Source organism: Callospermophilus lateralis, chromosome 12, assembly GCF_048772815.1.
Source record: "Callospermophilus lateralis isolate mCalLat2 chromosome 12, mCalLat2.hap1, whole genome shotgun sequence".
NCBI classification, from domain to species: Eukaryota; Metazoa; Chordata; class Mammalia; order Rodentia; family Sciuridae; genus Callospermophilus; species Callospermophilus lateralis.
In genome coordinates, this window is record NC_135316.1 from 98,674,185 (window position 1) to 98,688,810 (window position 14,626).

The window sequence follows — 14,626 nt, forward strand, 5'->3', positions numbered from 1 at the left end:
AGGTCAGCGTAGTGTAGGCCACGGAAGGCTCCTGACTTTCACACCCAGTGAGGTTCCTGGGCAGGGAGCTGAGCTGATCTGATTACATGTCCAAGGCTCCCTCGGGATACTTTGTCCAGATGTGCCTGCGGGGGGAGAGGAATGGCAGTCTGGCTGGGAGGCCACTGTCCTAAGCCAGGGAAGGGATGAAGGTGGCGTAGGTGACGGTGGCCATGTGGGGGTACGAAGCAGCCAGATTCCTATCGGGAAGGTAGGGCCCTGGATGTAGGGAGGGCATCAGAACAAAGGAAGGGGGCAGGTTTGGAGTCGCCCCTCACTGAAGCTACAGCACTGCAGGAGCCTGGGTTTAATAGCATAAAACTGGACAAAGGAGGGGTTAAGGTGGGTTTGAGGCAAACGGCCTGCATTCCAGCCACCCTCAGCCCTGCTCCCCACCGTGTGCTAACCTCCTCCTTCCCCAGTCAACAGGCCACCGGGCCCCAGGCCACCGGGCCCCAGGCCACCGGCCCCAGGCCACCGTGCTCGCTCTCATCTTTATTACCTTTCACCTTAAGAACATTATCTCAAAAGAGCGCTCAGCAAATGTTTGTTCTAAGCTCTCCCTGGGTCTTATCTCACCATTAAAGATGCTGACCCCAGGGTGATCCGTCAGTTGGTTCTTCCTTCCGTCTCTCCCAGCGCTGGCCAGCTCTTGCTTTTTCCTCTCCTGATACCTGGGTGGACTTCCTCCTGTACCTTCTGTGCAGTCCCCATCTCCACAGAAGGGAAGCCCTGGCTCTTCAGCCCTGTGCAGAGAATTCCAACTGTGAACAGCCCGGGCCCTCTTGGTGGGGACCCACTTCTGACTTGGTGCAGTGCTATCCATGCACACACGTGGTAAGAGAGCCGGGGAGTCCCAGGACAGCAGATTCAGAACAGCCCTCCACCACCTCCTCAGCTGCAGTCCCTCCCATGGGCCCTCCCCAGACCTCTGGCCTTTTTTTTTTTTTGATTGTCCCATGTCCAAGGCCTTGACCTTTGAAATGGGCATCTCCTTGGCTCTGCTCCTGCTCTCGGCTAGCCAAGTGTAGATGAAGGAAGCCACAAAACCGTAACCATCCACTTCAGAACAAATTCCTGAGCTTCTGTGGCAGCTGGGTCTTCTGGGCCCCTTGATGTTCTGGGCCTGTATTTCCCTCTGGGGTCCTGTTCCTGAGGTCCTAAGTTGCAGACACTCTCTGCAGGGCTGCAGCCCTGTCTGCGTGCGGGGGCAGGTAGAAAGTGTCCTTGATGGAGTGGCAGGGGCTTTAGACAGGAGCTGCCCTGGCTTCCTATCCTGCTGGGTCACTTCAGGGCAGGCTGTGGCCCCTTCACGCCCTCTTTCCATTCCCAGAGTCGGCAACGAGCGGGTTGTCCTCTGGCCTCCGATGAGGTCCTGGAGGGGCGGTCAGAGCCTGCCTGCCCTCACAGCCAGAGCAGAAGCACCCCAGACTCACCCCCACCCGCCCCTGCCTCACCCCGGGCAGCGTACCACGGAAACCACCACCGAAGGTCACTTCCCCCGCTGGATGTGGACGTCCTCCTCACACAGCTCATGGCCACTAAGGGACATGTCCTCCCACGGGGGGCTCTCTTGGCTGCTCCCTCCTCTTGAAACTCTAGCCCTTCCTCTGTGGACGCTTCCAGCTTTCCTTGTTCTTTTCCAGTGGTTTGGTTCGTTCTTTCTGTCACCTCTAAATGACTCAATGACCCTGTCCAGGTCCTCTCTTCCCTCCTAGATTTATATGTATACATACAGATATTCTCGCTGTCTTGCGCTCTCTCTCTCTCTCTCTCTCTCTCTCTCTCTCTCTCTCTCTCGATGCTCTCAGGGGAACTTCCTCCAATGGGGGGGTCCCGTCCATACTCTTCCAGTGCCACTCAGTGTCTTCAGGACCCATTATACTGGTGTTTTATACCAGAGTCTGCTAAGGCAGCCTGAAACCCGACATCCCTATTCTCAATGGGGATCAGGCCACATTTGCATATTTTTGCATATATGCTTTTGCATATTTACATCAGTTTTTATAATTTCTGAATAGTCTTGATAAAGTTGAATTTTTTAAGAGTGCAGCAACATGTAAACCGAAGCAAGACTATTGAACTTGTTAGGAATGTCCTGAGGAACTAATTGTTGGGCATTTTGAAAAGCCACGATGCTAGCCACACCTGTGTGTCTGTATGTGTGCCTGTCAAAAGTGCCACATCCTTATAGGCACCAGCTTCTGACCACTTCATACTGTTTTCTGATATATTTGGGTAAGCATTGAAAACTTCAACTATATATTATTTATCTTACAAAATGGTTTTCCTTTGATATCTTAATTATTTACCACTGTCCCATACATTGATTTTTTTTTTCAATGTAAGTCCATTGGCTGTACTGTTCATTGCTCTTATTTGGTGATAATTAAAGTTCTGCTATAAATTTTTTGTCAAAAAAGGAAGTATTGACATTTGTAGGCATACAGGCAGATGAAATAACCACTAGGCTGGTGGGGGGGAGGGGGGTGTTAGAGTTCAGCTGAGAAGCAGTTCTGTGGCCAGTGAAGGAAATGAGAGTTTTAACAAAGATTTCTCTGGGAGCACAGGGCTAGATTTCAGCCTGCAGCACAGTCATGTAGTGTCATCCAGGAAATGGTTAAGTGCTGTGTCACTCTTAAATGTTGCCTAATCCAATTGCTTTTATTCTAATAACAGTGTCTCCTAACTGATTTATAATATTCGGATAGAAAACACAAACATGGTAGAAAAACATAATTTGAATACAAATATGTGCTGAATATATTCTATCTGCTGTAGTTTCAAGTGTATATTTAGAAAATTTCTCTTTTCTAATTAAAGATGGGATTTCTATATCTGCGCATTCCTGGAATCAGTTATGAAAATAGATTGGAATTTTTCACATATTAAAATGAGCCCTGGATTTTATAAATTTTTTTCACTGTACTGTAAGATAAAGGATATAGGGAAGATATGTCTAGTTAGGAAATTTTCCTTTGTTGTGGAATATTGACCTTTCTGTCCCATTGTATGACCTTGGGTGTCTGTGTTATATTTCCCCATGGAAATGTATTTAAAGATATGTTCAAAAGAATCAAGTGCCTGTGACATGGGGACACCATTGTCTGGTGTAGTTCTTTCCTCTCTTGAAATGAGCATTTTGAGTTGGTTGTACAAAAACATTTATTAAAGTTTCTCTAACTTGCATTCTAGAAAGGACTTTGAGGCTTGGTAGACAGAACTTTTTTACTTCCTTTCACTACCTTCATTGACTTTGGAGATAATTATATCTGTTAGCCAGCAAAAATTTTTTCACCCGTCATGCGTGTGTCTGTGAGTGTGTGGACAGGGGTGACCAGTGACATGGCTTTTCAAATGTCCAACAATTAAGATAAAGTTCCTAACAAGTTAAAGTCTGGTCTTGCCTCAGCATACACACTGGTTGCATTCCTGAAAAATTCAGTCATACTAAGACTGTTCAGATTTTGAAAAATAAAAATGGAACTTGAGGTGGATGTCTTTGAAGAACTAATGTTGATTCCGGGTAGATGCCACAGAAAGAACATTTGTAATCTACTACTAAATATGTTCCGGTTGCAGTATGTATAGCTATGGCTTAGACATGACTATCCCCTTGATAATAAGCAAGAAAACTGCAGCTCAGAGAGGCTAGGAACCCTCACACAGCTATTCAGAGGTGAAGGAGGGACTGGAATACAGGGTTGAAAAGTTGGTTCTTATCCCTAAGCCCAGTAGAATTTGCAAAGCACCATTTGATGTCAAGTTTCAATAAATCAAAAAGAAACCAATGAAAAAGGGTCTAGAAAGAACAATCTTTTTGAAGATATCATTTCTGTTGTCCTTCTCACTCTTTCTTATTGATAGGCCGATCAGGTTCTTTACTACTTTTGCAGGGCAATCTCTACACTGTATTTTTCTCGGTCCTGTGGGAAGGCCCCAGTTAGGAGCCTCTTCTCCACGACTGTGATTAGTGATTACAGAGCAGCGTTACACCCCACTCCTGGAGGTCAAGTGGCTCTCAGCACCAGTGCTTCAGCAGGCGGCTGCGCCAGGGCCCTCTCCACCCAGGCGTCTTCCTCCCATAGGCTCAGGATGCGGCCACGCCATTGATCGGTGGAGAGAGCACATTGAGAGTTATTTTAAATTGGGCCCTAGAAATAGAGGTGAGGATGCTCAAACATCAGGTCCCTCCCGGGAAGGCACACTTATTTTTTTTTTAAATATGTTTATGAATAATTTTTCATGTTTAAGAATTTAAATATCAATATAGGAAACCCAAAGAGTCTAAAACTGAGAAGTAGGGAGGTCAAGGAGATAAGGGTTCTTTCTTGTAATTAGATTTATGAAAATAAAATTAAAGACCTCCTATGAATTACTTAATGGAGAATGAGTCCTTGACTTTCTGACTCAGGAATTGGTTTGCTTTGCAAAGATCCTTTAATCGGCTCTCTGGGAGGCTCATGTCTGGCAGGCAGCGAAGATACCAGAGCTGACCAGAGTAAACCCAGAGAGGCGAGCTGTGTGTGCGCTGCAGAGATAGTTCCCTTAAGGCGGTCTTGGATTTTGATCAGTCTCAGCCTCAACACGATTGAGGTTTTTCCCTTCAAAAATGTACAAGCAATCTCAAAGTATTGGTGCAGTGGGACACCTGGGCTCCACAGCCAGGACTTGTCTGAGGATGTGGAGTGGAGGGCCATCCCCTCTCCTGGTAGAATGAAAAGCCAAAGCTTCCAAACTTGCTTGGCTGCGTAATTGAGCTGCTGTCAAAGACTGTGAGCGGGCAAATCTTTCACACAGTCAAAAGCCACAGCTTTCCGAAACGCTTAACACCTACAAGAGTTTTAAATACATTTTAAGAAATGAAGTGCCATGTAAGTAAAGACCTTAAAAATCATCAGGATTACTTTGCAGAGTTGAGTAGCCAGGCCTTTGTCATTTCTGGAATTGCCACAGAACCTCATGTCTTTTTCTGTTTGCTTAATTATTATTGGAGCCTTGATATTATGTGCGTTAGTGAGACTCACGGTGTCATATTTGTACATGCACATAACATAATTTGATCCCTTTCATCCCCCAGTCCCTCACTTTGGTCTCCACTCCTCCTTTGCCAACCTCCTTTTCCTACCTTTCTGGTGTCTCTTCTAGTTCCATGAGATCACATTTTTCCTTTTTTCTCTCTAGCTTCCACACATGAGAGAGAGAACGTTCAACCCTTGGCTTTCTGAATCTGGCTTCTTCCACTGAACAGGTGCCATCCATTTTCCTGCAGATGACATATTTTGTTCTTGTCTGTGTCCCCTCATTTCTTTATCCTTGAACTTCAATCCTGTCTTTCCTTTAAAGACAGTAAGGCAGTGAGCCTGGGTATTCTTTACACTGTGCTCTGTCTGAGAAGATGGACAGTCTACAAAGCAGCCCTCTGACTGAGGACCAAGCTGCTGGTCACCAAAGGCCATCAGTTCCTTTAAAGTGATCCTCTGTCAGGCAGGGGTTCACAAAGCCAAGCCCCACCCACCCCTACCAAAGGCTTGCTGCATTCTGAGGGGAGTCTTTAGGACTGTGATCTGTTTTGTACCTGTTAGGAATGTCATATCATCTGTTTTCTAATTCTTATGGAACAGTCTTAGCTGGGACAAACCTCAGGTGCTTTCAGTTCATTTGGTTTTATTTTGTTTTACTGATCAGACACAGCCACAGGGGGAAGCCTCTGGCAGCCTTCCTGGGATTACTTAGGTGGGCATGAGTGTCTGAAGACCCTACAGGCAACCCCAGAGAGGCCATCTTTGTTTTTCCAGCAACACCCAGGTTGGCTGGCATAGAGCAGGGCACCAAGGGGTGCTGATTATGGTGATTCTCAAATTTATGCATCAGTCATCCCGGAGTCCTGTTTAAAACAAGATTGCTGGGGCTCCGTCCTAGCGTTTCTGATGCAGAAATTCGGGGGTGAAGTCTAAGGATCTGCATTTCTGCCAGGCTCCCAGGGGATGACCCACCCCCAGCTGGAGCACTGGGCACTGGCAGTCGCTGTGCTGAGCATTCTGGCTTTTGGGGCTCACATCATCACTCACATTGGAGCAGCTTCTCACCCTCAACCTGCTAGGCAGCAGGATAAGCCATGGGCAGCTGCTAGAAGGTTCCTACAGCTAATACTGAAATTCCCTACTCAGAGCATTATTCCTTTAGCTTAGAATTTAGTTTGTATTAAAATGAGAATGTTTTTTAGAAGAGGACCAGGAGTTCACTCAACAAACACGTGTGGACTGCATTCTACAGACCAGGCACAGAGCTGAGCTCTGGAGACTCAAAAATAACAACCAAAGTCTGTTTCACACTCCACAGAGCAAACTCTCTAGGAGTTTACATTGGGGGTGGGGAAAGCGGTTGGATAAATTAATATTTACAGTCCTTGTGAATTAAGGAATAATGATATCTGTTTAAAAATAATTACCAGGTGGTATTAAGAGATGGGATATAAGAGAAGGAATCAAAAGTGGCTGAAGGCAGGCAGAGGAGGGAGTGCTGAGTCAGGATGCAGTGGGGGACAGCTTGCCAGGTATGACTCAGCACAACCTTCAAGGGCCAGCTCCTCTCCTGTCCCATGCCAGGGCTTAGGGATGCAGCACGTTTCTGAACACTAGCAGAGGGGGCAGGAAGGGCGGGCTAAAGGAGAAACTAATACAGAGAAATAATGAGGGCAGCCACTTCCAAATCTATCCCAGGTTCTGCATGGGAAGGGGCTAGGTAGGGAAGGGTGGTCTGGGATGTTGGAAATAAAACTGAAGAAGTCAATAGGAAGAGAGGAGAGGAAGGTCGATGGAAACAAAGTAGCAGATCTGAAGGATGAACTCATTTGGAGATCTGACTGCATCAGGAGGAATCAAGTCAGTAGGACTGTGTGAATCACATGAGATGATAAGTGTTGTCATATAACATGATCCACTATAGTAACCATTTACCAACTACGTGCGTTCCTTAAATAAGCTACCAACGTCAAATATACACAATAAAGCTTATTAAAAATAAAAAAGACATTAGAAAAATGGAAGCGCAAGCAACCCAGTGAGAATTTAACAGAAAGAACTGGTAAATATAGAATTAATGTCTATTCTGCAGCCCTAGGAACCTCTCTGTGGCTGTCCCTGGGCCACAGAATAGACAAGAGGGTTGTGGCAGATAAGGGGCCTTGGCTCTGTACAGTCAAACCTTGGACCTCCAAGTCATTGCCTTGCTCCTGAGGACAAGTACACCCTAGTCAGAGTCCTGGTCCTCCCTACAGAACTGCTGCAGAGAGAAGGAAGCCCGAAAGTAGATTCTGTCAATGGATATTTATAGAGCAACTCTTTGTAACACCTTGCATTGGGACAAGTTTTTACAGAGTACTCAGATAGTTACTTTATTGGTCCTTCATGGTAGCAACCATGCCAATGTAGGCAGGGAATAGTATCAACATTTTACAGGTGAAGAAGTCAGAGACATTGACTTACCAAGGATAAATAACAAGGAACCTTGGCAAAATGAGGACTTAGGATTTTCTACCTTTCCAGAAAGTTCTCTATTGGTTGATAGGCTAAGATATCACCATCAACAGAAGTATAAATGTGAACATATATAATTCTGAATTTACTAGTGGTAAAAAGGAGCAAGTGAGATTAATTGCAATAAGGTTTCACCTAAAAGTTAAAATATTATCCATTTACCATGCAATACATAAGATATTAATAATATTTCATTGCATTCTTCAGATTTGGTGTATATTTCACACCTAAGGCTTATGTTAATTTGGATGCGAAATTTTCATCAGAAATGCTTGACATGTTTAGATTTTATATTAATTACAATAGAAACGTAGACTACGTACTCAAGGTGGCCCAATCATATGTGAAAGTTTCTGATAACTGAACTGAGGTTCAGGTTTAAATTAGCGAAGAATAAAGATTTACAATGTATTTACTTAGTCCCTCTAATGGAATAGCCACAGGTAGCAGGTGGCGGTGTCACCTGAGCCATCCCTTCTTCCCAGGAACTTGCAGACTGGCAGAGCCAGGGTTTCCTTGGGCTCACGCTCTTGACAGTCTGTGCGGCTTTGGTCTTCCCCATTCTTACCTGTTGTCCTTGCTCAGCTCCTTCAGAGGCTTCACCCTCATCTAATTCAAGTCTGCTCTCTTCCCGGTCCCCATAGCTCCCTGCCTGTCCTCACTTGTGACCGCGCAGGGGAGGCAGTGCCCCTGATAACCGGCTTCAGACCTTAGGCCAGGAACAGAGAATGAGCTGGGAGAAAGAGTGGATGTAGGACACCATAGCTATGGGTTTGCGCGTGACAGTACGCACACCCTTTTCCTCCCAGGACGACTTTGACTTACAAGTGACGGGGCCGTCAGAAAGCTTGGTTGCCCCTATTCTTAAATGCAAGCTTATATTAAAGTTTTATACATGGAATCTAAAAATATTGAACTTGCAGAAGCAGAGAGTAGAATGTTAGTTACCCGAGCCTGGAGGTCAGGTGCTGGTCCAAAGACATAAATATCAGACAGGAGGAATCAGCTCAAGAGATCTATTGTGTATTATGGTAACCGTGGTTCATAACGAGGCATTGTATTCTTGAAAATTGCTAAGAGAGTAGATTTTAAGTTTTCTTACCACAAAAAAATACAAGAATGTGAGAGAATGCATATGTTCATTGGCCTGAAAATCTACAATGTACACACATTTCAAAACATTGTGTTACACTTGATAAAAACATAGTATTGTGTCAATTAAATAAGCAGTATTTTTTAAAGGCACATTTGTCTTGATAGAGCCTGGCTCTCTAATTTATGGTTGGATTTTTATTGTAACTAGAAATGGAAATCTGTTTCTCTAGGTGTGTGGGGGGAGTATAAGCTAGTGGACTGGATGGAAAGCGAAGCCCTGCGTGGTTTTTAGGAATAGCTGAGCAGCCATTCAAGCCGCCCGGGCATATGTTTGCCCACTTCCTTCCTACACCTGACGTGTGTCTTTGAGGATGAGCTTGTACTGTGACCTACCTAGGACTCCGAGAGTCTATGTGGCATTTTGCAAATATGGATGAAGCCCCCATGTGGTTCGTGGCCCATCTCCCCGACACAGGCACAGCGCCTCCTTGGCGCTGGCCTCTCTCCTCTTTGTTCTCCATGGGGGTTGGAGGCGGGTGAGGGGGTGAGGAGGCAGGTCCAGGCTGGTCTATGAAACCTGAGCCGGAGTGAATTTGACTATTAAACTCACCTTCTTAAGATCCCAGACTTAAGCTCGTTGGTGTTGCTGCAGTGAACACACACCACCCAGCAGACAAGCCGGAGCCCGCCTGGCTCCCTCAGATATTTTATAATTGAAGGTAGATGTGCGTCACAGCTCTCAACGCTGACAGCTTCCTTAAGCGCACTGACGTCTATAACTTTTACAAACAAGTAAAACAACTGGGGATGAAGTAGCCTTCCCCACCAGCAGCAGCAGAAGTCTTGCTAAATAAACAGGCCATGATCAGATAAGCTGGAGAAATACCATAGGGGTTCCTGCCCTGTCGGTGGCTGATGAGACACAGGAGTGCTCGAAAGCCAGGGAGAGGCCTGTTTGACAGCGGAATTAATCGCACATAACTTTCCTAGCCTTGTATTGGAATATACGACCAGGGTCACTCCGCATCGTGTACAGCCACAAGAGTGGGATCCTAAATAAAATAAGTTATACTCTATGTATGTATAATTTGCCAAAATACATTCTACTGTCTTGTATAACTAAAAAGAAAAAGATTTTTTTTTTTTTAAAGCCTGTTTGGCTTGGTTTCCCCAGAGTTAACTGAACCTAATTGATCTGGGACCCCACCCACCCACCCACCCTTTTTCAGGAAACACTTGAAAACCACTTAAGAGTTATCACTCTCTAAACTAACTTGGACACAGTCATGCATCACTTAATGATGGAATGCATTCTGATAGTGTGTCATTAGGTGACTTCATCGTTGTGCAAACGTCATAGAATGTCCTTAATGACCTGGAAGGGGCAGGTCATCACTGGATGTGGTCTTGTGATACAATCAAGAGATGTGTGAAGTATGAGGTGTTTGAGGATTCTGGTGGCATGACACAGCATGCTGTTTTACAATAAATATTTTTGATAAGTTGAAGGAGTACACTTTAAAATAATGATTATAGCATATTCAATCCATAAAACAGTAACATCGTCATTTATTATCATTATCAAGTATTAATGACTGTACATAATTATGTGTGCTATGCTTTTACAGCTGGTATGCAGTAGGTTCACATCATCATCACCCCAACACATGAGAAATGTCTTAAGCAGGATTTTTAAAAAACTTAATTTGTTATATGCAACAGCAGAATGCATTACAATTCAGAATACACATATAGAGCACAATTTTTCATATCTCTGGTTGTACACAAAGTAGAGTCACATCCTTCCTGTCTTCATACATGTACTTAGGGTAACGATGACCATCGCATTCCACTGTCTTTCCTACCCCCTGCCCCTTCCCTTTCTCTCCCTCCCCTTTGCCCTTTCTAGAGTTCATCTAATCCTCCCGTGCTCCACCCATCCCCAACCCCATTATGAATCAACATCCTTAAATCAGAGAAAACATTTGTTTTTTGGGGATTGGCTAACTTGAATTAGCATTATATTCTCTGATTCCATCCATTTACTTGCAAATGCCATGATTTTATTCTCTTTTATTGCTGAGTAATATTCCATTGTGTTTATATCCCACAGTCTGTTTATCCATCCATCATCTGAAGGGCATCTAGGTTGGTTCCATAGTTTAGCTATTGTGAATTGTGCTGCTATAAACATTGATGTGGCTGTGTCCCTGTAGTATGCTGTTTTTAAGTCCTTTGGGTATAGTCCGAGGAGTGGGATAGCTGGGTCAAATGGTGGTTCCATTCCCAGTTTTCCAAGGATTCTCCACACTGTTAAGCAGGATTTTTTAGCTCTAAAAAATCCTGCTTAACAGTGTGGAGAATATCATTGGACCACTGTATGTGTGGTCTGTTGACTGGAATGTCATTATGACTATCATCAACTTCCAATCTTCACTCAGCTCTCATTACCTGCACATTAACATGGTATACATAACCTGCCTTATGTATTTGCTTGGATATCAAGACCAAACAAATATGTAAAATAGTTTATGTCATATACACTTATTGAAGTTGATCAACTTCACTTATTCATGCTTGTCTTGGTAATCTTAAATTGTTAATGTTTAATAATTTTTATGATCCTCGAAAAAAGTAAGAAAAGCAAAATGTGCTGACTTTGGAAATCCGAACTAATTACATTTTCTGTTGTAGACATGGTTTAACTCCAGCATCCCATACAAGAGAGCATTTTTAGATTGTGACTCTGTTAAAAATGAAACTGAACTCAACTAAAATGAACTTTTATTCATGCATTCGGTCTTCATTAAATTGGTCGATAAGCATTTCTTGAGGTTCTAATAGAATCCAGGAGCTAAGGGACTTGGGATACAGAAAAGAAAACTCTTAGAATAGTCCTTACCCTAGGAGTACCTACAACATGAGGGAAGATGAATATTGAACAGGTACTAGCAGGAGAGGAAGCAGGGAGAGAGCAGAGAATAAATATCAGGTGTCTCCTACCTACATCCATCTGGAAGTTGGAATCTCTGTACAAACTGGGAAGAGCATAAGGAATAAGGAGCCCGTGTTCCATCCAAAATGACAATATCTTCATTACATAGGAGAGGCACTTCCCAAATAATTGTTTATAGAATCCCCAACAATAAAACCCATGGCCTAAATGTGAAATTAATTGAGAGCCACAGTTCTAATACACTGTTTTGGCGATTAAGCACATTAGATTGAATTGTTTCAGAAGGCCTAATTATTGTGTCTGCCACACTCGTCTGTTTGAGTCATTCCTAACTTTTGGACTGCTGCCTACATCACTCTGCAATACAGTTTCAGTTGCGTGTTCTTCTTTTTTAATGCACAACTTTCCTCACTCTACTCAAACCTCCAAGCTCTAACCTACACTTTCACAATTTCTAGAAAAGAGCTAGATAGTTTGTTCAAGGGTCAATGCCATTGAGTTTGGGTATGAGTTGATTTTTTTTTTATTATGTTTTGCAGGTTCATGATTGAAAAGTGCCTGTGGGACGTTCCTTTTGCTGAAAACTGCAGCCTGGGAGAGCTTGTCATTTCTTGACGCTGACGTTATGAGTGGATGAAGATACCTCCGTTGTCTGACTTTGCCAATTGTTTAATTTCAGAGTTTACAAAGGAAGAAGGAAAGGACGTCCAGCTAAATTATGAACATCTGAGAGGCTTCTTTTCCAGCATCATCTACAGCTGTGAGTGTCAGAACTAACTATTTTCCCAAGGAGTGCCATGATATTGAAGTCACTTTATTAAAAAGCTGTTGTATCTGCAAAACCATCAAGAGACTGGGACGTCGAGAGCCAGAGATGACACTGAGAGTGGTTTTATTGCGGCCCACAGTGTTCAGGTGGGGCATTTTGATTGATGAGTGACTCCTGCTGATAAGTCCTCTCGTCACCATTTCCTGGATCGGACTTCATTAAGCAATTTATCACTTACCTTCAGACTTACATGTGGGAGTTTTCACAACAGTAGTTTTTGGAATCATTGGGACTTGGATTGATTTCTCCACTTAACAGACACTAACGGAGCCCACAGTACTCTCTCACCATGGCTTTGAACGTTGCTCCTGTCAGAGATACAAAGTGGCTGACGTTAGAGGTGTGCAGACAGTTCCAGAGAGGAACCTGCTCCCGCTCCGATGAAGAATGCAAATTTGCTCACCCCCCAAAAAGCTGCCAGGTTGAAAATGGAAGAGTCATTGCCTGCTTTGACTCCCTCAAGGTAAGAGAATGTGCTTCACTTGTTGTTTCAAAGCCACATTGGGCTTCCAAAACAGAGTGCTTTATCTGGCACTTTTACAGAAAGTGAACAATCACTTTTAGATGCTGTTTTCTTGACTGTGGTGACTTTGGGAAGATTTCACTCAAATTTGTTCATATCAGACACATATAAATTTTTTACACATCTATGTTTAAATTAAAAATACATGATGGTGTATTTCTGGTCTGGCATGACATTCATGTACCCAAGAGTTTTAAATCAAAGTCAGGCTTGTGACAACTGAAGATAAATATTTTATTAACGTTTGATCTTCTGGAGGTTATGTAAAGGTGAAGAAATTGAATGTGTCACTTTCATGTGCCAGTTACTCTGACTTACATCTGGAAGAATTTTCTATTCTTGGGGTTCTTTTTCTTGACCAAGGGCTTCCTAAAATGCTTCTCAACCTGGCTTTCACTCTCTTTCAAAACAGTTTATGGCTAATAGAAATTAAATACGCACTTAATGCTTGGGAATCTGCCATCTGTCTGTGAGTTATATAACAAAAGCAATGAATGGTATGCAGGTGACACCCTTGATGAGCTCATGTCTGGTAGGGACGTACATCAGCAAATAACTGCTGTGTAAGAAGAAAGGCACGTGCCTCACAGGAGGAGCAGAGGACGCTCCCCTGGGAGTCCACAGAGGACAGCTGGCTTCCCACATTTCAAGAGATGATTTTGGAGGTTGGTGCACCTGGGTTGTGTACTGAAAGATCTAGTTGAAAGAAGTGGTATGATTTTGCCCAGAAAGCATCGAGGTTTATTTAGCCTTAAAATTAGGGTACTTTGAATTCCAGATCATCTCAGCCTGTCCTAAGGGCATAATGATGTTGTTCTAAATAGAACCAAGTATGATAAACAGCTTAAAAACAGCTTAATATTTCCATCTCTGCAAGTCCTCAATAAGCTTACCTATCAGTTAACAAAAATTTATTTATGCTCTTGATATATGACTTGAGAACCTCTGTGCTGTGAGTTTACCCAACAGTGACCTTGGCTTCTCTTTGGTTATTGAAGGGACTGGGCATGCATTTGGAGGATTTCATCTCATGTCAAAACTTATGTCTTAAAAGACTTATTAAATCAAAATGTGTAACTCTAACTCTTAGAAATGTAAGACTTCCAAGATATATTTATGTATCTTCTAAAAGGGAAACTTTGTCTATACTAAAAGCAGAAAAATATATCGATAGCTTGACAGAAATCTTTTAAAGGTAAAAATTTGACAAATTAGACATCTTATCTACATCATGAGCTGAAACTATTCTCTTTTTATCATGAAAGCTTATTAGACTAGACTAAAATGAAAGCGAGTAGATGGAGTAATCACAATTCATAAAAACTGTGTCAATGTAAGCTCACTGTATATTAGTATTTATTTTGCCTTTAGTCAAAGAAGTAAAGGTAGTTTGATTTGCCTCCATGATTGTCAACAATGGGAACACTCACCACAAAAGCAATGTAGATTTAAGCTGAATCACAAAAGTTTCAAGATACGGAAACAGGTCAGACAGGAGAAATGAATTTTCCAACTCATTCATAATTCTTTCATTTTATTAATTGAAACCTTCTCTGTCTGGATTGAATATTAACTATCATGATTTTTTTAGTTTCTTAAAGCTCTTTATTGTTTAAATCTAGTAGGGAATGTTGGGAAAATATTCC

The 14,626-nt window shown here is 43.0% G+C and overlaps 1 protein-coding gene across 5 annotated transcripts in view; it reads left to right on the top strand.

Annotated features, from left to right (window-relative positions):
* Positions 1 to 14,626, top strand: part of Mbnl2 (muscleblind like splicing regulator 2) — a 150,200-nt gene that overhangs the window by 35,498 nt on the left and 100,076 nt on the right. For 4 of the 5 annotated variants that reach the window (XM_076872425.1, XM_076872423.1, XM_076872427.1 and 1 more), the window contains exon 2: positions 12,168 to 12,920. In XM_076872425.1, coding sequence (XP_076728540.1) covers positions 12,747 to 12,920 — 174 coding nt within the window. In that variant the 5' untranslated portion in view covers positions 12,168 to 12,746. The remainder of the gene's footprint in view (positions 1 to 12,167; positions 12,921 to 14,626) is intronic. The other variant, XM_076872424.1, reaches the window with a different exon arrangement.